The 26,383-nt window shown below is 39.3% G+C and overlaps 1 protein-coding gene across 5 annotated transcripts in view; it reads left to right on the plus strand.

Moving 5' to 3' along the window:
• LOC136858123 (protein arginine methyltransferase NDUFAF7 homolog, mitochondrial) overlaps positions 1-26,383 on the plus strand; it is a 213,448-nt gene that overhangs the window by 34,172 nt on the left and 152,893 nt on the right. For all 5 annotated transcript variants that reach the window (XM_068225424.1, XM_067137438.2, XM_067137435.2 and 2 more), the window contains exon 4: positions 4,796-5,053. In XM_068225424.1, the coding sequence (XP_068081525.1) occupies positions 4,796-5,053 (258 nt within the window). The remainder of the gene's footprint in view (positions 1-4,795; positions 5,054-26,383) is intronic.

Consider the following 26,383-nt stretch of genomic DNA (forward strand, 5'->3'; position numbering starts at 1 on the left):
ATGTGGCACTATGTTGGTCCCGCCCCTCCTATGCTTTACACTTGATACTTATCATGACAACCAGAAAAATTATGTTTTGGAAAGGAAAAGAAAGGCATGGAGAAGGATCTTTTGGTGTATTGATTATGTTGTAACGGCATAATCACAAGAGTGATTTTAAGTAGGAGGGATTGATTAAACCGAAATTCCTCTGATAATCAGGAAGCTCAACTGAATACAAAGTATTCTGTAAATTTGCATCATTAACCTATACATCTTTTTCTGTTACCATGTCCATAATCCTATCCCTGTGTGCGTGTAACTGATGCATGTTCTGTTCGACGGCCGTACAGTCCTGAATCAGGATGCCAATCAGGCTAAATGGCCATGAGCATTGAGGCACTCATCTCTCTTACGCACCAGGTTGAAGATCCCCGTGTGGTAAAACACCGTGTCCTGTTGCATAAAGAAGTCTCTAACCGCCTGCTGCACATCCTCTTCCAACAGGAAGTTAATTTTCATGAATGAATATTTTCATGTCACAAATCTTGGTTTTATTCAACGTACACATCACCCCAGTGAAAATCTAATGGGGCTTATGGTTCCAATCTGTAGCTAGCTTCAGGTAGTTTCTGTCTCCGATTTTAGATGGCGCTGGAGGTCATTCATAACGTGTAGATAATTGTATACAGGTTCTGTAGGTGGCACGCAAGTAGGTATGAAATGAGCTATATTAATAATTAAAGGCAGTTTGTCTCAAGTGTTTGAAAACTATTTTACTGTAAGAAGACTAAGTAGTGATGAATCAAGTGGTGTTGAAGTGGAACCTCGTAGAGAGAAGAGTCAGTTAACCTCTCCAATAATTCTTTATTATGAGACCTTCCGAAGTTTGATGATGCTGCTGGTAGCTCTGAGAATATTAATGAAAAAGTTATTGTTGAAATAGAAATAGAACAGTATGGAAATAGTAATGAGAAGGTAATTTATAAGAATGATAGGTGGGAAGACCTAGTTATAACTGATGACTGCATAGATTTAGTTGACTCTTTTGATCCTGAAAAAAGATCATGATTTGGTTTTGAAGTTTTGAGAAACAGGTTGCAGATTTTGTAAGAAAAAAATGCGATTATAACTTTTCTGTTGGTGAATATGTACAAATGCGCCATGAATGAGCTGAGATTGATCATTATGAAAACAATGTTAACACATTAGATCAAGTAATTTTAGCCCAACTTCAGTATTTAACATTAGATTCTACTTTGACATCTCATAATCAAGAGTGGTAGCGTGGCCGAGCGGTCTCATAATCAAGTAAAAACTGAGAGGAAACAGCTACGTACCAATTATTTTGTAAAAGGCTGGAAAGTTTGTAAAAAACACTTACATGTTTGACCATCATATTTAATTTATGAGACTAAAACGCCTAACGAAATTGCCTGATGCAGGTTTGATTATCAAGAAACACGGTAATGCACGAAGAGTTCCTAAGAATGTGACTTGCTTTTCTGATACAGAATTTGATGTAAGACTTTTGCATATTAACATGCTATAACCTTGCCAGGCAGAAGTAGCACTGTGTATAATGCAGATCTTCTTTTAATAATGCAAGGTTTTTTTCCACAAATGATATGCCCCAAAAACCTGTATCAAGTAGGGTGTTTTCGGACATTTGGAAGCAAGGCTGCCCAGAAATAGTTGTTATAAAACCCAAATCAGATCTTTGTGCATTTTGCCAGAGGCATTTCACATCTGGAACTGCAGTGGCTTTATTATCTGAAGAAATGAAAATGGAAACTATTGAAAATATGAGATCCCATCTACAACTTGTTGCAAAAGAAAGAGGTTTTTATAAGGGAACTATCGAAGAGAATAAGGAACATTTTGAAGATGGTTATAGAACTTGTATACAGTACAGCTTTGACATGGCCCACCAGATTCACATATCCAGTAGCCTAATCCATTACAGCCTAGGCCTATTTATTTCTTGGTTCCATTCCGAATTGGAATATTTGGTGTTGTGTGTGAAACTGTAAACAAACAAGTGACTATCTGATGCTGGTACTGGAAAGTATAGGTACAACAAAGGGGCCCAACATTGTTGTTAGTCTTTTCCACAATTATTTGGAAAACTATGGCCATGGGGAAGATACAGTATTCATTCATGCTGACAGTTGTGTCTGATAGAACAAAACATCCTTACTTGGATATCTTGCTTGGAGAATATGTAATAACACAAGCAGGAGGTTTATTTTGTCATTCATGGCAGTAGGACACACAAAATTCACGTGTGACTGAGCGTTTGGACTTCTGAAGAAAAGATTTAGTAACACTTTTGCCTCTTCTATACAAGAACTTGCTGACTGCAATGAGAATTCTACACCTACAATGCATGTTAACTCAGCTGTAGCTATTGGAAATGAAAAGGGTGAAGTTTCTGTGAATGTATATGACTGGCTAAATTTTTTGAAGAATAGTAATGCTAACAAAGTACGTCACATCATTAAACATAACCACTTTGAGTTCAATATTAGCTACAAAGTTAGTGTACACTGTAAAATGGATTTGGATGGAAATTAATTTGTGTATAGCATCTTTCCTGAGAACAATGGACCTGTGGGCTTTCCCGATCCAGTGATTCCAGCAGGGATGACAGAGCATTATGTATTGTCTGTTCCAAAAAACCAGGACCTTTTGTAAAGAAAATTCAAAGACACTCTGTGTCCTGAAGTAGAAAGTGAACCAGTTACTGAAGCCAGTTGCAATGGAGATGCTGAGGAAGAAGCTAACGAACCAAATCCACCAGAACAGAAGACGAAGAGGCGAAATCGCTGTACCTACTTAAAAGAGCTTTAACCATTTAATGTAAAATGTTAACTTAAAAAAAATCCTATACCATTTGAAAAAAAAAGGACATTTGAGGGGAATTAATTATGTAAAATTTGTTTCTTAAATATGTCAAATTTAAGAATGGTAATATTGTAAAACTTTAAAACACATTATTTCAAAACACAGTTTTCTTGTTATACAGTAAATATTCATCCTGCCATAATTCACTCAAATTTTGGGATAAAAATCTATTTAAAAAAACTGTTCAGGATTCAATGTTGAACATGGAAGTATCTATAATTCAAAATCCAAAATTTCTGACAAGAGGTCCCTTGAAATCAAATAAATATTAAAATTTATTTATTCCACCTATTCAATACATAAATAGAGATTTTAATTAAGAAATTAAATCTTGAATAAAATTATACGGACATGTTTTGCCCTTTAATTAAGGGCATCTTTAGTCTTAATCTCAATCTGAAAGGTAATTAATCAGGTACCTGATTGTATTAAAATTACATATGAATGTGAGGATGATGTTGGAAATGTGCTTCAGATGGTGAGCAAATGGTTAACATTAGTTATGATATTCTTAAAATGAAGCCTTAATAAAGTCTTTTAAAAAAATTTTAAAATTGAACTTTAAAGGAAACCGGAGTGTCACTATTCATCTCAGTGACCCCGGAAAGAATGGATTCAACACCACTTTCGTTGATTTTTATATCTTGGCCAGCCCCGCCCCTAAGAGTTCCTGGGGTGTCCTACCCCCACATGGTTTGTCTCCTGATACTAAAAATCCAAAGTGTACAATTCACCTCGGCGACCCCGAAAACTATGTATTCGATACTATTTTCGATTAATTTTATATATCACTCGCCCCCACCCCAAAGTAGGGTGAACTTGGACTTATAAAATATACGGAGTCTCACTATTCATCTCAGCGACCCTGACAACTATGGATTCGACACTATTTTCGATTTATATATCACTCTCCCGTCGCCCCCCACCACGAAGGGGGCTGAACTTGGACTTTAAAAAATTCTGGAGTGTCACTATTCATCTCAGCGACCACGAAAAGTATGGATTCAACGCTACCTTCGATGATTTTTATATCTCAGCCCCCTTCCGCCCCCCTGTCCCTAAGGGTTCCTGGGGTGTATTACCCCCACGTGGTTTGTCTCCTGATACTAAAAATCCGAAGTGTACAATTCACCTTGCCGACCCCGAAAACTATGTATTAGAAACTATTTTCATTTAATTTTATATATCACTCTCCCCCCACCCCAAAGGGGGCTTAACTTGGACTTTAAAAAATCTGGAGTGTCACTATTCATCTCAGCGACTCGGAAAAGTATGGATTCGACACTATTTTTGTTAATTTGTATATCTGACCCCCTTGCCCCCCTGTCCCTAAGGGTTCCTGGGCTGTCTTACCCCCACATGGTTTGTCTCCTGATACTAAAAATCCGGAGTGTACAGTTCACCTTGCCGACCCCAAAAACTATGTATTCGTCACTATTTTCATTTAATTTTATATATCACTCCCCCCTCGCACCCCCACCCAAAAGAGAGCTGAATTTTGACTTTTAAAAAATCGGGGGTGTCATTATTCATCTCAGCGACCCTGAAAACTATGGATTCGACACATTTTTCGATTATTTTTATACCTTGCCCCCCCTGACCTCCCACCCCTAAGGGAGCTACGAATGGCTTACCCCCACAGTGCTCGTCTCCAGATAGTAAGTCATAAGCGTACCAAGTTTGATTGAAATTGTTCCAGTGGTTTAGGAGGAGATGTGTCATTTACACACACACATACATCCATTTTTAGATTTAGATATATATATATATATAGAGAGAGAGAGAGAGAGAGATGTATAGATAGATTAAGACGTGTAAACTGAAAGAATGAAATGGCTTATTTCCTCCAATGAAATTATTAACTTTTTTTTTATCCAGAATAATTTCTGATACATTCATTTTTATGCAGGTATTTCAACATTTTGGTTCCTTGGAAGGAGTTAGTGGTCATCTGGTGGAAGCAAGTCAGCATCTGAGTTCTCTGCAGGCTCATACACTATGCGTTAATCTTGTTAACCCAACAAAAGATGAACTTTATTATCAGAGTGGCCGTACTTCTGCCGGAGTCCCTGTCTACTGGTATAGACACATCCAGGAAGTACCTCATGAGTTTTCGTTCATTTATGCAAATGAATTTTTTGATGCCTTGCCCATACACAAGCTCCAGGTAATTATCTCTGATATTTAAATGTAGCATTTTCTCTTTGATTTAAGATATTCACATATAAAGGTCAGTCATTTCAAAACCAAACCCACAATTGTAGGAATAAGGTAGAAATCATGGCTAGTTTTGTTCCTTGAAAGGGATGCTGGTACTCAAACGATCTGTGATTCGACCTTCAGCTGGGACATCACACATCATGTGACGTATTATAAATGTGCTAATGCCAGGGCTAGAAAAATTCCACATACCCAGTTGCTATGGTGTTGAAAAAATTGTAAGTGCCCAAATTTTTCTATTTGGGGCTACTAAATTCCAGTCTGATGGCAACACAATATTTTCAGGATTTTTTCCACTCTACAGATAAAAGCATAAAAAAAATTAATTTGACATTTTTAAAAATGACAATATTAATTTTTAAGATTTTTTGTTTGTTTTTTTGTTACTGCTCTTTCTCTTCTTTGTCGATCATCCGATTCAAGTATTACGAAATTTGTACTAATGTTGTGCCATATGTTCTCTTTTCTGCCATGCTAAAGCACTGTTAAACAGAGCATTCATTACTTGCAGTATGTTTAATTTGGTCAGTATGTCTGTCTCTCGAGCCTTCAACCATCCCTTAGAGGGTTTTTTTTTTTCTTCAAATTAATTCTTCCTAACAGTATGCTCAAAATATCTTGCATTTCATTGCTTCACTGTGGAATTCAGGTACATTTTGATCTGCATCTCTGGAAGTATTGACCGATTGGTTCTTTTGGCAGCCCATGGAATTCTTAGCATCCGCCTGCAGCAGAACATTTCGGTGGAATTAATATACTGAAGATCGATCTTTATATCAACGTTTAACATCGAGATATGTATAGGAAGATGGAGAACACCAGTGTATCATGGGTCTTCCATATTTTTGTAAGCTGTGCCATAGCCATTGTGGTAGTAGCCACTCTTGTTTTTATTTTGGCAGTGTAGCCACTTCTGTTTGTATTAAGTGAAGTATTATTTTCTCCTGCATCCTTGAATGGTTTCAGCTTTTGGACGGCTATTAGAACTTCATCTTTTAGTATAAAGATATAAACAAATTTGTCCACTACCTGCAAGTTGTTTACATTTTTCATTTTCAAACTGGTTCGACCTGTCGATGATGATCACTTCGATCTTCTCTCTATTAATTTGAAAGTCCATTTCATTCCTTACTTTTTCAGTTCTATGAAGGAGACTGAGCATTTCAGCTTCTTATGAAGCTATTAATATGATGTCATTGGCATAGCTCAGCTTGTTAATAATTTTTTCACCTATTTTGATATCAACTTCTCGGCTTTCTGTTGCTTTCCTCATCGATTCTCCGAAGATGTTAAATAAAATGAGCTTGCTACACAACCTTGACAGATGCCTCTACCTATCTTGAATGGATCACTCAGTTTATTGGAAACTTTTTCTTTACCAGTGCTGTTCTCTTACAAAAATCTCATTAAGTTGACCAGTTGGAGTAGCATTCCCATTTCAATTGGTGTCATTTACATTTTATGCCACTGCACACAATCAGATGTTTTCTTATCTGTGAAGCAGATGGCTGCCTAAGTATTGAATTTTCTGTATTTTTCAATTATTTTTCAGATATTCAGGATCTACTCATGAATTCTTCTTCCTGGCATGAATCCAGCCTGCTCTGGTGGTATTTGTGGCAGAAATATGCTTTGATTGTCTCTGGGATGATATAGAGCATTACTTTAAATAGCATGGAATTCCAAGGATAGTATTCTGTATTTTGGCAACTGTTCTGTGGTCCTTTTTTGTGAATTAATTGGAATATGGATTGAATTTGTCCAATCAGATGGTCATGTATTAGTTTTACAGATTTCTTGACAGATTGCTGTCATATTATCGAGACTAGTGATCATTTCTGCTCCTGCAGCCTTGAATGTTTTCAGCTTCTGGAGGGCTATTAGAACTTCTTTTAGTATTTTTGATTCATGTTCTATGTTGTGTGTTGGTGTTTCTGTACTTCTTCTGTCTTGGTTTTCACAATATTTTCTCCATGTTATTGTTACATTTGTCTCTGTCATTAGTGTCTTATTGTCTTACTGTCTTCAGTCTTTATCACAGCATATTGTGGAGAGAAGTGTTATGTTGTGCATTTTGTTCTACAAAACATATGTTGTGTCTCATTCCTATTCCTGCAGATTTTGTTCAAAAATGTATTTTTTTCAGCTCTGCACTTTTGTCTGGTCTGTTTATTTCGTAGTATCTGTGTATTTCACCCCCGTTATTTAATATGTGTCCTTCGATTTTGTCTCATAGATTTATGGTTGTCCATGTTTCACATTTACTACTCGCTGATTCTTTGATACCAAGGATGCCTGATCTAAGATATTTCTCGTATTTGCCCAGATAGTGTCAGCACCTTCATGAAGGTCTGTGGTGACTAAAAGTCTTTGAATTCCAATTTTTGCTCATTCTTGTCAGCATTGTCTTACTTCAAATGCCATCGGTTGCGGACAATCTTCTGTTGTTGTGTTTTCCATAAATTTGGCTTTAGTTCTGAAACTAAAAACTGATGATCACTTCCACAATCTTTTCCAAGGTATGTTATGACTAGGGTCCATATTCTTTTGTAATTACATATTTCATTCATTTACTTGTAGACAACTGAAATTGAAAAATGTCAAATTGTGGTTCTGATATTGTTATACATGGGTTTCATTTTAAATATATGAACATATTCTTCGTAATATTACATACTTTACATATTATGTGAAGAATGTAACATGTTTGTGCATATAAACAATATTTAATTATTTTAGTCATGTTTATTTTTTCATTTTCAGGGAATGAGGGCAACAGGAAATTAGCTACAACAATAAATTGTGTAAGGTACTCTGCGATTTACAGTGCAGCCCACCTGATGGCAATGATCATTAAGGGATCAAATCTACAGGGTCTCGCATATAAACCCAGACTGAACGCACAATGTTTGTACTCTGTGCTATGGCAGCTACAGTATGGGAGGCGCGCACATAGTTTCTGACCTGGAAAGCATGAGTCGCCAGTCTGAATCTCAGTTGTTAACATGGTGAGACAGTTATCATTGCAACACTGTATTTTCATATGTAAAAGTTATTTTAAGTAGGAATCGACTCGACAGGTACGCGATGCATTTGTTCAGCAATTTCTTGGTGAAGTGCCACCTTCATGAGCACAGATTCATGTAATTGTAAATACATTTGAAACTACTGACTCAGTGCTCAATAAAAAACATGTGCACACACAAACATTTTTAATAGAGCAAAAGCTGGATGACATTGGTTTGAATCTTGAATGGTAACCAAATAAATCCCTCACAAAATTAGCACAAGTCGGGGTTTCATTTTCTTCTGCACACAGAGCTACAAAGTTGTTACACATCAAACCGTACAGATTTACACGGGCCCATTGTTTAAAACTGCTAACCCAGCCACAAGAATGAAATATTGTGAGTGGTATCTTCCATCATTGACTGATTGTTTAATCAAATCACAGCTTGTTCTTTTCAGATGAGGCCTGGGTTCATCTTCATGATTGTGTGAACAGTCATTACTCTTGCTATTGGAGTGCAGAAAACCCTAATGGTATTTATGAAATCCCTCACTATGATAGAAAGATTGAAGTTTGGTGTGCTGTTAGTGCAAGATGAATAATTGGGCCAATTTTTTCGAGACAACAGTAAATACAAAGTAGGGCCTAGATGACATTTTGACACCGTTCTTACATCAGTTAACAGAAGAAGAATCGCATCGGTGGTTTCAGCAAGATTCAGCGCTTGCTCATACATCAGAAGATTCCCTTCTTACAATCTCGGAAGTGTTTGCAGACAGAATGATCAGTGCTGGTCTGTTTCCTCCTTGTTTCCAGATCTAACAGTGTGTGATTTTTGCTTGTGGGGTAAACTGGCCAGTTAAATATGCTATGGTAATGGAGTAAACCATACAGCCAGTGTCTCCACGCCGAGTGTTGGGCGGCGGTAAATAGCCTGACCCACTATAAGGACCAACGGCTAAGGGCCGAGGAGTCCTTATAGAAGGGAAATGGGCCCTCAGTGGAGGGAAATGCCACTGAAACCCTATACCAAATGTAGCGTCTGTACTCCAGAGGAGCGGCTACAAAAGGCGCCTGTTTTCCATGTTAGCAGCGGCGTACAAGCTTCGGCTGGCACTAGCTCTAAAATGCTTTTGGGAGTGGCGAACCCATCGTAATAAAAGCCTATATGATGACAAGCATACTGAAGCCTCGGAAAATGCTAGGGCGTTCCCCACAAGCGACGTACAATTCTTGTGATGCTGGGAGAAATGTGAGAAATGGGCGACCAGCAACCAAATACAAATACATCAAGATAGCGACCATCAATGTAACGACACTGACAGCGAAAGTAGAAGAAATTGTAGATTTTATGCTGGGAATCAGCGAGACCAAATGGAAAGGAAAAGGTGAGAGGAAACTAAAGGAAGGATACACCTTATACTATAGTTGAGGAAGAGAAGTCAAAAATGGTATAGGTCTCATAATAAGAAAAGACCTAAAGGAATAACTAGAATTGGTGGAAAACATAAATGACAGGTTGGTTAAGGTCAGATTCAGACTTGAAACTGGTGTTACAGATATAATTCAAGGGTATGCTCCATAAACATCAAATACAGATGCAGATCTAGAGGAATACCTTGAATATGTGGAAGGCCATACGCAGGACAAACAAGTTGTGATCAAAGGAGATATGAATGCCCAAGTAGGTCAGGAAAGAAAAGGAGATGAAGAGATTATAGGACCATTTGGATATGGGAATAGAAACAAGGCTGGAGATATTTTGGTAGACTTTTGTAGAAGAAATGAGCTGATCATTGGTAACACATGGTTTTGAAAGAAAAACAGTCAGAAGATAACAAGATATAGTTGGAATAACAAAATCAAAACTCGGATAGATTACATTTCGGTCGAGAAAGGTAACAGGAAAGTGTTGGTAGAAGTAACAGCCCTCCCAAGTGAATCTTTCGAAGGGAATCACAGAGTTGTGATAGCTAAGTTAAAGATGCCAAAGATACAAAAGATGACTGAGATTAGTCAGAGAAAGCCAAGGGTGTGGAAATTTTAGGAGAAGGAAATAAATGAAGAGTTCCAGACACACATTAAAACAAGTATACCTAAGGAAGACATCGGAAGGGTCGAAGAAGATTGGGCATACTTTAAAACAGTCATGGTGGAGTCTGCAGAAAAGACCTGTGGAAGAGAATCAGGAAGAAAGAAAGATCAAGAAACGCCCTGGTAGAATTATAGGTAAAAGATATAGTTAAGCGGAAGAAACAAGCTTGGAAAAGATGGCTGAGAAACACAGTAGAATGCAAAACAGAATACAGGCACTGCAAGAAGGAGTGTTCTGAGGTGGTTTGAGAAGAGAAAAAGAAATGCTGGCAAAAATTCACTGAATCTCTGCAAGAAGATACAACTGGACGTAAAAATATCTTATTCCAGTGGGTTAAAGAGAAGAAAAACCCAGGTGAAGGTGCTAACTTCATTAAAAATGAACAGGAGGAAGTAATGACACAGAAGCAGGATATATTGCAGAGGTGGGGAAAATACTTTGAACAGCTTTACAGCGTGCAAAATACCTTGGTACAAGGAGAAATCGAAGAACCGGATTTAGTGCAGATGGAAGATAAGGAAAACAAGGTGTCCATGGCAGAGATTGAGTGGGCCACTAAAAGAATGAAACAAGACAAGGCAGCTGGAATTGACGAGACTGTTCCAAAAGTGGACGAAAGAGGTCGTTATACCAATTTTCAAGAAAGGAGGCAGGAACAATATGAAAATTACACAGGAGTGACACTGATAACTCCGCTGAAGCAGCTGCTGTAGCGCAGAGTACAAACACCATGCATTCAGTCTTGGTTTATATGAGTGACCCTGTGTATAGTCTTACACCATGCCTAGCTGGTTCAAGTCCCGTTGGTCGAAAAAAAAGTTGTTGAAAAAATATTGGATGGCAGGAAAGGTGGTGGTATACTATTTCTTATCATGAGATTGCGTGCCTAAAGCCGGGATTCATTTCCAAATCTCTCCGCATTGTTCATATGGAGTGAGAGCGTAAGACGCTGTTGATGGTGATTCGTCCATCAGATGGAGGCGTTAAGCCTTGAACAGACCCCTTGGTGCTATTTGACAGGAGTAGGCTATGTGCCGGCACTGGGTTCCATTGTACCCATTGTACTGTCATATATTGCATCCATTTCATCTCGTTAACTCCTCTGATGAGGAAGGGCATCTGGGCGTTCACTGGATTCACCTTTATTCAAAGAATCATTGTTCAATCCTTGACTTGTACATATTCAGTTACTATGTTGCAGATTTTTTTACAGTGATGGCTACTCCATTCCTATTTTCCAGAGAAATATATTGCATTCCCATTATTGCTGATAAAGTGAACCTGCCCTTTCCAGTAAGTCTCAGATATTGCTATGGTTGCATGTTCAGGTAATTCTCTTTCAGTGACTGCAAGTTTTCCTGCTTCATTTATGCCATGAACATTCCATGTTCCTATCTTAATGGTCTTCCAAGTATTCACCAGTCTTCCATGTAATGCCAGGTTTCTTACATCAAAACGGCTGGTAGTTCATTTCACCCTGACTCAGATTGCTAGTCACTTAATTTGGCTACACATTATTACGTATATCCATAGTCCATAATTGTTGTACAGGGCAAGTTGGCCGTGCGGTTAGGGCCGCATTGCTGTGAGCTTGCATCCGGGAGATAGTGGGTTTGAACCCCACTGCTGCCAGTCCTGAAGATGGTTTTCTGTGGTTTCCCATTTTTACATCAATCAAATGCTGGGGCTGTACCTCAATTAAGGCCACGGCCACTTCCTTCCCACTCTTAGGCCTTTCCTATCCCATTGTTGCCGTAAGACATATCTGTGTCGGTGCAATATAAAGCAAACTGCAAACAAACAAAAAAAGACATAATTGTTGTTGGAACATTCAAAATGCAGTGGGGCTTCACTTCCTTCTGCATATCTATGTAGGAATAGACACTACCTGATGGATTTCATTGGCATTTCCTCCATTGAGGGTCCATCACCCTCCTGAAGGAGCTCCTCTGCCCGAAGCCATTGACTCCTGCAAGGTGTCAAGTTATAAGATATAAACTTCATGGTTTTGATCCGTATTGAATTGTGATCATGTGATAATTAAACTTATGTCATAATGGTCCACCTTTTCAGTACAGTATTATGCAATGTTTACATTTCTAATCTAGGAACTAGTTTCGGCCTTGGCTGGCCATCATCAGCCTTAATGCAAAACTGTATAAACACATCCAGTATCTAAAACAAATGTACAAACACACACAAATGACATTAAAAAGTGTTGAAGCGTCTGGGATGAACTATGTGCACAACATGTAAAATATGATGGAATTAAAATCAGGCTCTAAAATTCTTAGATGCGTTGCATCATGTTAAAATGTTCCATTAGTGTTGTTGTTAACACATTGCTGACCGGATGCTTGAGCTTGTCACATACCCTGTGGACTGGACATTTTCCTACTAAGCATACTAGGGTGCACTTGATTATAAAAATGTACATAAATATTAAACCAGTCAAGATTTTATCTTTAAAGTTGGTATGACTACTCTCCAATGCCCCTAGTAGTAGTGGATCTGCCTTTACAAAACCATCTTCAGCGTCAATTCCTAACACATCATTAATGTTTACATAGTTGTCGTCGTCAGAGTCACTTGAATAAATAAGCACACTAATCAAATCAAAATCTCTTTATTTGCAAATGAGGTGTCTACCTCGGTGGCAAATGGTACACTAAAATACCTTATTGTCAAGCACTAAATATTAAATTAACAAGAGAAGAAAATTTTCCTATAATACAATATTATACAATTTACGCTAACAATGTTTTCTATTAAACACACAGCTCACCCTTAATAAATTTATATTGTTTACAAAATTCTACTTATAATATCTCCTGTACTACTTACAAATATAGTCAACTGATATACAGTATGTGGAATTACTTCAAATGATACTATACAACAGGTATAAGATTAATATTTACATTGCATTTATTTATTTACTGTTTTTTTTTTTACCGTTCTGGATCCTAAGTAGCATAACGACCTGCTGCGTCTTAACCAGAGCCCCTTTTGCCACCACTTTTGAGAGTTCCTGAAGGGCCTTCACAGCTACCATAGCGATCCCAGGGCCCTCGAAGTCCGCACTGTACTTCACCCCTACAGGTAGTCCCTTACTTTGGCTGTCCAAACTCCTTAGACCAGGGGATGGAATTAATTTATTCACACACATTTTTTATTTACAATAACCTGCACTGCTCGAATGCCCTCTAACACTTCATTTATTTTCTCTGTTGCTGTTTATTCTCTTCTTGAATATCTGTACAGATTTTGGAAAAGGATCAAACACTACCCCTGGTAAACTGTTCCACTCCTTCACACCCTTCCCAATGAATGAAAATTTACCCCAATCGCTTCTGCTAAAATTCCTTCTAATTTTATATTTGTGGTCAGTCCTGCTGGTATAATTATTTTCCAACTGAAGCCTCTCACGGATATCTCCCCATGCTTCTTCTCCTGTATAGGCTCTATATAATCCTATAAGTCTAGTTTTCTCCCTTCTCTTACTTAAAGTTTCCCACCCAAGTTCCTTTAACATTTCTGATACACTACTCTTTCTCCTGAAATCCTCTGTTACAAATCTTGCTGCTTTCCTCTGCACACTATCTATTTCTTTTATTAGGTATTCTTGGTGAGGATCCCAAACACTGTTTGCATATTCCAATAATGGACGAACCATACTCAAATAACTTTTTTCTTTTAATTCTTTGTTGCATCCTTTAAGTAGCCTCATTATGACATGTAACAATCTGTATGCTTTCCCAACAATGTCATCAACACGACCCTTCCAGTGCAAATTACTTTCAAATCTCACACCTAAGTATTTGCACTTGCCATCTTTCGGGATAACTACCTCATCCAAAGTATATTCAAATTCAGTTTTAAAGCTCCTGTTTGTAAAAGTTGTAACTGTTGATTTGCCTCCATTAACCTTCATATTATTTTCTTCAACCCATTGTTGGATACTTTCAAGGTCCCTTCGTAATTCTGAACAATTCTTAATGTTGTTTATTTCCCTATAAACAATTATGTCATCTGCATACAATCTTATTTTTGATGTTATATTGTTCCCTAAATCATTTGCGTATATTAAGAAAAGTAACGGACAGATTATACTACCCTGTGCAATTCCCTTCCAAACTTTCTCTTCGTGAGATACATTATTTCCTACTTTGACTTTCTGAACCCTTGAATTTAGAAATGATTTTATCCAACGTGTAACCCTTACGTCCAATCCTATTCCCTCCAATTTCTTTAATAATATTCCATGTTCCACTCTATCAAAGGCTTTGGAAAGATCTATGGCTATGCAATCTAACTGACCTCCTGAATCCAACTGATCTGATATGTCCTGCTGAAATCCCACCAGTTGTACCTCACAAGAAAATTTCTTTCTAAATCCATACTGGCTCCTCATGAACCAATTTTTATCATCACATATCCAATGTACTTTGATATTAAACTCTCCAGTATTTTACAAACTATACTGGTCACGCCGATTGGTCTGTAGTTCTCTGGTTTCCTTTTATCACCTTTTCCTTTATAAATTGGTATTATTATAGATTCCTTCCATTCCTTTGGTATTACACTATTATTTATGACATAGTCAAAGAGAAATTTTAAATAAGGCACTATGTACCACCCCATTATCTTTAACACCTCTCCAGTAATTTGATCACTTCCTGCTGCTTTTCCATGCTGAAGCAGTTGAATTTCTCTGAAAATATCTTCATTTGTGAATGAGAAGCTTCTTGTTTCCTCTGTGTCTCTCCCTCTCTATCTTCTGTTTCGGTTTCCAGCTCCTGACAATCATCTACTGAATCTCTGAATTCCCTACTAAATAGGTTTGCTTTCTCAGTATTTGTTAAATAGTGTTCACCCCCTTCTCCCACCGATGTAGGAATTTGGATTCCTTTTCCTTTTTGATTCCTGATATATGAATACAGGTTTTTTTCCATTTCCCTTTGTGGTCATTAACCTCTTGAAGTATGCCATTCATGTAATTCTCTTTTGCTTCCTTTTTCACTCTATTCAGTTCCCTCATTAGCTGTTTTCTAGTTTCTCTACTCTCCCTACCCTCTTTGATTTTCCTGTTTACCATTCTACATTTTCTTTTTAATTTTCTTATTTCCCTTGTATAATAAACAGGGTCTGAGGTCATTTTACCCTTAACAGGTACAAATCTCTTCTCTCCTTCGCAAATTATTCCTTTAAATTTAGCCCAAAATGTATCCACATTACTCCCTTCACTTATCCAACAACTGAATTGTGATTTAAGGTAAGTCCCAAATTCATCAACTTTAGTTTTTCTATACAATTTCTTGTCTCGTGTCACCCTCTTATTAAGCCTTTTTAGTACCAGTCCTACATCCATTATTACAGTCTTATGGTCACCTGTTCCTTCAATTACCTCGGTTTTATCAACAATTTCCCATGGTTTAACCAAGAATACATCTAGTAAGTTATTGAGACAGGTCGGTTCTTGTACTACTTGTGTAAATCCTCCCTCCCAAATTAACTTATTTGCCAGTTTCTGTTCATGGGCTTCACTTGCAGCTCCATTCCATTCAACTTCAGGCAAGTTTAGATCTCCCCCAATTATGGCCATATCATTATTATTGTTTTTATGAGTATAATCTATTATTTTCTCAAATATTTCCATGTCTTTTTCCTCTCTTCTAGGCCTGTATGTTCCTATAATTCCCACCTCCTTCATATTATCATAAACTAATTTTATCCGTAATATTTCATCCCTTTCATCGGTAAACCATTCATGTGAACAGTAAGTTTCCTTCACCAGAATAAACACCCCCCTCCCTTTTTATCTCCTCGGTCTCTACGATAGACTGTGTACCCTTCTGGAAATACTGCTCTATTACCCACCCCTTCTTTCAACCACGATTCCACTCCTATCACCACATCAGTCTCATAAGATTCCATCAATGTACCGAATTTTAATTGTTTATTTACTACACTTTGACAGTTTACCAAGAGCAATCTCAGACCCCGTTCCTCCCTAAAACTTGACTGTTGCAATTGAGTAACTTGAAATTCCTTACTATCCTGAGTTTCTTTTTCTAGTTGACTGAGCCAGCTTGAAGTACAGCTGGCTCTTTCTACTAGTTTTCCTGGTCAGTATTATAACTCAAGGGAGTTGCCTGTTTTACAGTACATATCTTAAGATCAATAAAATCTAGAACAATATTTGCTATCTTTCGTTTACCTGAATTGTTTAGATGGAGGCCATGTTTTGTATAACAGTATCTCTCAAAACTGCTGCATTCACTAGGTAAATTACGGCGTGTAGAGGCTTGAATATCACTTCCACTATCACCCTCACATTCAGTTTCCACTAATTCATTATAGCTATATCCATTTGAACAATCATCGGCATATAATTCTAAAATATCGTCGTCAGCTAACGGCGCTCCATCTTGTCATTGACTGAACCGGCAGAAAGAATATCGACATTTCGAAACTAAATCAAAGAATAAAAGAGGCCGTGAATAAAAGAAAAGTGGCAGATATATATCTACGATTTATTCTACTCAATGTGCAAGTGCGAAATAGTTCAATATATGGTCAAGAGATGTCACAGGAAGACCGAAAATAATGTCATGAATAAAACCGAGATTTCTCGGGGCCCGTCACCCATGTGTTAAAATATCATGAAAATGCCGAAAATTTCCGTTGTTGGGCATTGTCATTGGTTGAATCAACGACGGCACACAAAGATATGGAAAATTCTAATTCCCATAGAGGGAATTAGTATTTTTCACCAATAGAGCATGTCAAAAATGTCAAAAACATATCAGATGTAAAGCTTTTCAGGCGGTTGCTCCATTAAGCAGCGTTTTGTCTTAGGTCTGACACTAGACTCATCAGAGTGGGATGTGTCAGACCCTACCCACTGACGCTGGGGTGTATGCAGGTGAACTTATCAGAAGCCCTTATAAGAGGCACAGTGTGATAACTGCATACAGGAGATAAATCTCCAAAATGGAATTATTGCCCGCCTAGCAATTCCGAATGGAAAATTCTAAATTCCCTTGGAGGGAATTAGATATTTTTCACCAATAGAGCATGTCAAAAATGTCAAAAACATATCAGATGTAAAGCTTTTCAGGTGTTTGCTCCATTAACCAGCGTTTTGTCTTAGGTCTGACACTAGACTCATCAGAGTGGGATGTGTCAGATCCTACCCACTGACGCTGGGGTGTATGCAGGTTTTTTTTTTTTTTTTTTTACATGGCCTCCGACATGCTATTCATTTCTAAGAAGAAAAGAGATAGCTGGGTAGAGTGGGAAGTGATACAAGGAGTATCTGCCGGTTTCCGAGTCAGACTCGCTACCACGGCAAAGTTTATGTTGGATGGATAGTGTTAAGGTGTGGTATTGAAGGGTCAGGGAAAAACCACATAGGCAGAAAGAAGAAAGAGCCTACATGTAAAACCTGACTTCTTTTGATAGCACATGCAAGGATGTGGGCTGGAAAAAGACCAGAGGTTGTGTTAGTTAGGAACAGGTAACATGCACAAAACATAAACCAATTCCTTGCCATTCTATTGCCTGGGGATCAGTCCATCTTGGCACTGCTGTGACTAGCACGGTCCTTGCCGGCTGCGGTGCCATGCGTCGAGTACCACTAGGGCCTGTCGCACGGCTCCACCTCCTTGGGGTACCTCGTACCCAGTGTCCGATCCCGAAGAATGAGGCCAAGCCCGCCAAGGCGGGGGCCTCCTGGAAGGGGGTGGGTCATGGCGCCGGGCCTCCTTCCTCTCTGCCCGTACCATGGCCCTGTAGACTGGGCAAATGCGGTGGGAGGCCGGGTGGCCCCCCGTGCAATTGGCGCACACCGGCGCCTCCTTAAGTGTTGCGAAGGCCGTGTAGTGGTGATCACCACCACAGCGGTTGCACTTCACTTGGAGTCCACAGCTAACTTGACGTTGGCCCCACCTCAGACAGCGGAAACACTGCAAGAGCTGCTGAGGGGGACGTTTTACTCTCACCTGACTGCCGCTACCCGCTGAGGTCCTCTCCTGATTGGCTCCTCGGTTGACTGCTGTCCTGGGAGCAGTCTTGGGTTGCGGCTAGCCGGCCCTCTCCTGGTGGGCCGGCGTCGCCTTCTGCTTCATGGTCCGGCGTCGTCTTCTTCTTCTTCTTCCCGGGCGTGTCTTCTTGGCAGGGGAAGAGGCCTCGCTCGTCCTGGAGACACCGGTGTAGCTGGTGGCTCCGCTGCGTCGCCGTCTTCTTCCTTCTCCTGGCTGGCGTCGGCGTCGGTGCTAACACTTGAATGCGTTCCCTGTCCTGTGGGGCACACATCGAGGTCTGCAGCTCGATAGACGTGCTGGCAGACTGGGCCTGGACAGCAGCCTCAGAACACGAGGGGGCGTACTCCTCCACTGAAGTCGCACAGTCGCGGCGCCAGAGGGCGTCATGCCCCACCTCCGTGGTGGCGTCGCTGGTCGCCGGCTGGGTGGCCAGAACTAGGTCGATGTTAACCGCCCTATTGCTTAGCCTCCTCGGCGTCTCCCTAGTCTCCGTCGCGGCCCTGACTGCGCCGGTGTTCATCCCTGGCACTCCGTCCCTCCCTGGTAGACGGATGACCTGGAACAGAGAAGAAAGCTCCCTCTCTGCGTCGCGCATCCGCTCCTGGTCGTGATACCGGATAATGAGGCCTCCTGGTAGGAAGCTCTCGACGGCGATGGTTGTCGAGATGATCCTGCCTCCTCGGCGAGGACACCGTATTCTGTCCAGGACGAGGCCCCGTTCAGAAGTTACAGGGCGCCCCGGCCTGTAGTACATGAGCAGCGCTTCGTGCGCCGGGTCAGTGTAGCCTTCGGAGAAGAAGAAACCGTTAGGGGGTTCACACCTGTCCCTGTATGGCTCCGCCTCCACCTCGATCTCCGGCACAGGTTCCAGTGACTGCGGCTCTGTGTTGCTCTCCGGTGTCAATGTCATGCCGGTGAAGAGATCTCGGAGCAGGAGCCCGATCGCCACCGCCCGTTCTTCGGTCGTCATCGTATCCGCCTGGTTGTCCTTCCTGGTCCTCCTGTAATAAACTCTGAAAGAGAAAGAGCGAGCACTGAGAGGTGCTCAGCTCAGACAGATGCTCTTCCGAAGTCGTACTAATAAGTACAGCTGCCTGGTTAGCACTTGAGAAGTACTGAGCGTCTGGCAAGGAGAGAGAGTGTGCAGCAAGAGGCACGTACGTCCTTTCACTTCGGCAGTCAGCTCGTCCTTGTATGCAGGTGAACTTATCAGAAGCCCTTATAAGAGGCATGTCTGATAACTGCATATGGGAGATAAATCTCCACAATGGAATTATTGCCCGCCTGGCTATTCCGAATGGAAAATTCTAAATTCCCATGGAGGGAATTAGATACTTTTCACCAATAGAGCATGTCAAAAATGTCAAAAACATATCAGATGTAAAGCTTTTCAGGTGTTTGCTCTATTAACCAGCGCTTTGTCTTAGGTCTGACACTAGACTCATCAGAGTGGGATGTGTCAGATAAAACGCTGGTTAATAGAGCAAACGCCTAAAAAGCTTTACATCTGATATGTTTTTGACACAAATATATGGTTAAATAACAGGCACGTTCTTAATGTGTAGCTGGTAGACATTCGAAATTCAATGCGGTGTCCATGAAGTTAACTTTTCGGAAAATAATGATCTAGCAAGCCGTGAAAACACAAATTATGAACAAACTAATTGCCATTTCAAACCAATTTTAATGTGTATGCGATTTTCCCGACTTTGTAGGATGTTAAAAGGTTTTTTTTTTTTCACCTATTCAATACATATAAATTTTATGATTTAGGAATTTATTGTAGATTCCACTTGAGACATGTTTCGCCCTTCATTGAGGGCATCATCAGTCAAAATATCACCTCAAGGTAAAAAATCAGGTCACTGGTTAGTAGTAGACATGTACAAATTAATACATATTATTAACAACATACAAAAATTAAGTATGGGAAATAGTTGCACAAAAGTGATGGTTGAACATGTAGGTTTATAGATGAAAGGTCAGCACCAATGCCTAAAAATGACATAGTAGAGTTCTGCAGTGGTGCTCTGGAGAAACAGTTGACGCAATCATATGATAATAAAAAGTTAAAAATATTTACATTATAACAATTAAGGGAGAAAAGGTGTAGTGTTTGGCGTCAATGTTTTTAACCTACATTTGATGTCAAAGGTTGGTAACTATACAGTATTTACATTGTTCTATTGAACAGTTGAGAAAAAGTTTTAAAAAATATTTACATTTAACATTCAGCGTAAATGTTTGTAAATAAAAACTAATGTCAATGGTTGCTAACTATATAGTAATTACATTATCTAATTGAATAGTTGAGAATTTACAATTAATACATATTTACACAAGAGCAGTTGGTGCGCAAGGATAAAAATTTTTTTTTTTTTTTTTTTTTTTAGTACCAAGTGCGTCCTGATGTTTTAGAGGTTGGAAGAAGGAAATAGCATTGACATTTCAGAAATATGTAGAGCAGTTTATTTTAGTTAAAAATCACCGGGGGTAGGGAAAATTTCTTAGCCGTATGAGGTTTTTTAGGCATCAAACTGAAAGTTTTCCAGTTGCAGCGCCGAGATCGGGATGGAGACTGGTCAGTGTGGCTGGAGATTCATGGGTAATCCGTGCGTTTGAACGGCAACAATGGTGACAGTTAATAGTGGGTAATTGCTAATTAGGAAAAATGTTGCGGGTTGAGACTTCCGCTTATTCTTTTAGTTGACTTCTGTAGCATCGATTGTGATGTGAAGACATCGGTGTGAAATGCCGGTGAGACAAAATGATGTTGTTCCGTGGAATAAAGTAAGGCGGACTACGTGATGAAGTTGTTGTTCTTTACTGGTCTGGTGAGATGGAATAGAGTTGCTTGTGTTGTGGACTGCTGCGGAGAATTAGAATGAATACAGCAACTGCAGAGTCAGAGCGTTAAAGCTGGGGTGAGGCATCTTCTTATTCTGACTGCGAAGAGGAGCCGTAGTGGCACGCCATATTTGTGCCGATGTGCACTGGGTTCCGGCGAGTTGTTGAAAGTTGTATTGTATGAAGTGGAAGCTATCTGTAATTGAGATGTTAATAGTATTAGTTGGTGTGTAAGAAAGGTTTATGGTAAGTAATGAAGAGTGAATGTTATGTTACGTACCTGTTGTGTCGCTGAGAGGTAATTGTTGATGAGAATTGGTGGACTATGAATGAGGCTCAGTCGGTAATACGCACATACGGTTAGCAATGGCGGCGGGAGGAGTGGAGAGCTTTGGGGGGGGAGGGGCATGGGCGGAGTCATGCGCAAAGGTGAGCTGTCAGAATGGAGGAAGGTAGAGTGGAGGGGCGAGCTTGTTGTGTATAGGGAGTGCAGGTTGATGTAGTGTTGGTTATAAAAAGAGGGGGGGGGGGGGGATAAGGAACCGAAAGTTACGCGGATAATATTGATGCCATTTGTTAATGTGGTGAATGTTATTTGCTTGTGCTGGGTGTTGTACTGTTTTTGAAGGTCGAGTGGTTCTTATTCTTCGTGTTGTATCGGTGGGGTCGTGGTGGAGGGGGAGGTGCTTGGGTGGGAGGACGTGTGGGCTTGCTGTCGTTGTGCGTGGGGGAATTGGTCGGAAAGGGGGAGGTGGGGGGTAGGGGGGTAATTGTCGACGTGCTGGGTGAGTTAGTTAATGTGGTATTGAGGATTTTAGACACGTTGTTGCCTTGAAAATTTATTTTTTGTAGTAAGGTGGGAATTTGTTCATAAAGGGGGTTTTTTAAATCTATTATCTCGTTGAGGTTTTTATCTTTGTTGAAGTGTTGGTCTAGATAGATGTATAGGTTCTCAAACTCAGTCATTAGTTTGCCTTTCTCGACTTTTTTTAGGATTGTTAAGTCTTGTTCTATTGTGGTGAAGTGGTGGCCAGTGTCCCTCATGTGGGTGCTCATTGCGGAAAATTTATTATGTTTTTGGGCATTGTAGTGTTCTAAATAACGGGTTTGGAAGCTTCGGCCAGTTTGTCCGATGTACGAGGAGTTGCATTGTGAACAGGTGAGTCTGTAAATACCTGAGCCCGCGTAGAGGTTTCTTCTTGGGTTGACAGAGTTCTGGTTGAAAAATATGTTCTGGTTCGTGTTCTGCGTTTTGAAAGCAATGTTGACTTCGTGCTTTTTTAGGGGGTTGGCTATCTGGTGGATGACTGGATTAGTGTATGTGAAAGTTGCGTTTTGTGTTTATTGGGTTTTATTGGGGAAAGATTTGTTGTTAATTTTAGTTTTACCTTATTGATGATCTTGTTGATCATGTTGGTGTTGAAGCCATTGAACTTGGCAATATCTGTTATGTAATCAAGTTCTTTTTTCAGATTGGTAGGTGAAAGGGGGATTTTTAAAGCTCTGTATATTAAGCTGTAGTAAGGGGCTTGTTTGTGGGAGTTTGGGTGTAAGGAATTATTGTTTATTGTTAGTGGGGTGAAGGAGGGTTTTCTGTGTATTTGAAACTCAAAAGCGTTGTCCATTCGTGTGATGTTGATGTCTAAAAAATTGATGGAGCCGTTGTCCTCATCTTCTTTTGTGAATTTTATGTTGTTGTCTAAAGTGTTTAGGAATGTGAGGATGTTGTCGCTGTTGTTGCACTGTTTATCGATGATTACTAGTGTGTCGTCGACATAGCGGAGCCAAAGATGAATACCATTGATGGAATTTATAATTTTATTGTGTTCTAAGTTGTCCATATAGATGTTCGCTAGAATGCCAGAAATAGGGTCTCCCATAGCTAAGCCCTTTTGATGGTAAATCTTGTTGTTGAACGTGAAGTAATTATTGTTCAATACAAAGGTTAATATTTTAATGAACTCATCAATTTCTATTTTGCTTAGTCCACTGTGTTTGGAGAGGTTGTTTTTTATGATGTTGATGGTTTCGAGAACTGGGATGTTCGGATACATGTTAGTGATGTCAAAGGAACACAGAATGTGGTTTGGTTGCAGTGTAAATTTATTCAGGGTTTGACAGAGGTCAATTGAGTTCTTAATGGGGTATTTGTTGTTGAATTTGTAGTGTTTTTTGAGAAATTAGTGTAGAAATCTTGAAGTTTTGTATGTTGGACTGCCTCTACTGTTGATAATTGGTCGGATGGGGATGTCTTTTTTGTGGGTTTTGGGTAAGGACTTGGCTGTGGGTAAAGTTGGATTCATGTTGACTAGTTTAAAGATTTCTTGGTCATTTAAGAGGAAAGTTGAATTTTTGAGAAGGGTTTTCAAGTTGCGTTGTACTTTTGGTATAGGATCCTTGTTGATGGTGGTGTAGGTTGTATCGGAAAAGAATTCTTCAGTTTTTTTGATGTAGTCCTGTTTGTTCACGAGTACAGTTGTGTTACCTTTGTCGGCTTTTGTTACTATAACGTTATTGGTGTTTATTTTGGTCTTTAAGGCATGGATTTGTTTTGAGAGGGTACTGTTTTTGTTGGATTTTAACTCATTAACTAGGGAGGGCAGTTTCTTTTTTATTTCGTGTCTGATGTCATTTTTAGGCATTGGTGCTGACCTTTCATCTATAAACCTACATGTTCAACCATCACTTTTGTGCAACTATTTCCCATACTTAATTTTTGTATGTTGTTAATAATATGTATTAATTTGTACATGTCTACTACTAACCAGTGACCTGATTTTTTACCTTGAGGTGATATTTTGACTGATGATGCCCTCAATGAAGGGCGAAACATGTCTCAAGTGGAATCTACAATAAATTCCTAAATCATAAAATTTATATGTATTGAATAGGTGAAAAAAAAAAAAACCTTTTAACATCCTACATTCAGTATCTTCAATACGGATAACAATGATTTTTATCACTTTCCCGACTTTTACGAAAAATCCTTTATAGCGAGTAAATTTTTCGCAATTATGAGTTCTCGCTATAATGGACTTCTACTATATATAGATATTAGTGCTTCTGATACGATAAATAATGAATAAATGGTAGAATTATGACCAGTATCTAGAAGGGTAGTTGTTTTGCAAATCAGGGCGTTGGCTATGACATGAGGAATGGTACTGTGATGCAAATTCACCAGTAATACAATGTCATCAAAAGCGAGATTTCAGATACCTTGAATCAACATATCAATATGCTACATAATAATATATGTTGCTTTCTGTGGAGATCTATTTAGTTATTTGCTTTTTACGTCACACAGACAGGTCTTATGGCGATGATGGGATAGGGCAGGACTAGGAAGCGACCGCGACCATAAGGTACAGTCCCAGCATTTGCCTGGTGTGAGAAACTACAGAAAACCATCTTCAGGGCTGCCAACAGTGGGATTTGAACCAATAACTCCAAAATGGAAGCTAATGGACATGTGACCTGAACCATGTCACCAACTCGCTCGGTCTGTGGACATCCTATCCAGCCATCGTCACGAAGGAAAGTGTGTCTTTATAGGAAACCTTTCAACTACATATGAACTTGTGTCAAATGCACGCAATCACCATATACTGCTTTCTCTGTGTAAGTGCTCCATGGCTAAATTGGCCCAAGGGGTCCGGGATTCATTTTCCAGCCAGGTCTGGCATTGTAACTTTCATTAGTTAATTCCTCTGGGTCAGGGGCTGAGTGTTTGTCACATCTTCAGTATCAGAATTCATCCCATCCTCACAGACGTGCAGGTCGCATATATGTAGAGCCCTGCGCGGATATACAAAATATCTGCATCCACACCTGCATCCGCAGATATTGCAACTATTTAACTATATTACACCTAGGGTATTGAAACGGATAGATCTGTTACCATAATAGAACATGTCCGATACTGTCTACAATTACAGGTTTATAATATCACTCCAGAGGCCTCTGTGGCAAACATTCCAGTTTTCTTCTTCAAACAGCGTAAATATGATGGAATTAAAATCAGGCTCTAACCGTATGTTTATAATGAAAACATATTACAAACGCACGTAGAGAAATGATAACCTCCTTGCTACAAAATTACATGGGAACAACCTTTCCAAAATTTAAGTAGATGTGAGAAAATGTAAACTATCCTCTCAATCAGTGATGCACTCTGCATATCTTGAGGTGTATCATATTCTTACTTAATTTCAGTATATAATATTAAAAATTAAGCAATCATTTCTTTCAGCCTTTATTTCTAATGTTAACAACTGCTATTAGCCATGTTATTTACCCATTTATTATCAAAATGTGTTACCCTCTTTCATTTTGAATTTTCTTTTAGAGAGCAGCAGTCGACAGGGATTACTAATTGACTCTGACGTTGCCTTCGAATGTCGAGGAGAGAGCTTGCAAATGTACATAGCGAGAAAACGATGTGGTACCGATGATGACCGATCACATTTTGTGGCAAATGTTTCTGTTTTCTTATTGAAACAGTGTCACATAACTTAACCTACTTTACGTATCATGAAAACATATTCCAAGCGCCAGAAGAGAAATGTTAACATTCTCACTATAAATTTACATGGCCATAGCCTTTCCAAAATTTAACCAGACAAGAAAGTATAAACTAACCTCTGAAATCAGTGATGCGCTCTACCATATCTTGAGATGTATCACACGCTTACTTAATTTCAGTGTATAGCATCAAAATTAAGTGATCGTTTACTTAGCCTTTATTTCTAACTAGTTAACAACTGCTATCAACCACGTTATTTACGTATTTATTACAAAAACATGTTCTCTTCTTTCATTTGTAATTTTCTTTACTGAACTGCAGTCGACGGGTATTACTAATCGACTCCAACATCGCCTTCGAATGTCGAGGAGAGAGCTCGCAATAGCACATAGCGAGAAAACGTTACCGAAGGTCACATTTTGTGGCAAACGCTTGTTTTGTTATTCAAACAGCGTCACCTAACCTAATTTAAAACATATATCAAGCGCCAGTAGAAAAGTGATAACCTTCTCGCTGTAAATTTAGATGGGAATAGCCTTACCGAAATTTAACCAGGCGTGAGAAAATATAATCTAACCTCTGAAATTAGTGACGCGCTCTGTCACATCTTGAGGTGTATCGCATTCTTACTTAATTTCAGTGTAGAGTATTAAAATTAAGCGATTGTTTTTACCTAGCCTTTATTTCTAACGAGTTAACAACTGCTATCAGCCACGTTATTTACGCATTTATTATGAAAAGCTGTTCTCCTC

Source organism: Anabrus simplex, chromosome 1, assembly GCF_040414725.1.
Source record: "Anabrus simplex isolate iqAnaSimp1 chromosome 1, ASM4041472v1, whole genome shotgun sequence".
In the NCBI taxonomy this organism is placed as follows: Eukaryota; Metazoa; Arthropoda; class Insecta; order Orthoptera; family Tettigoniidae; genus Anabrus; species Anabrus simplex.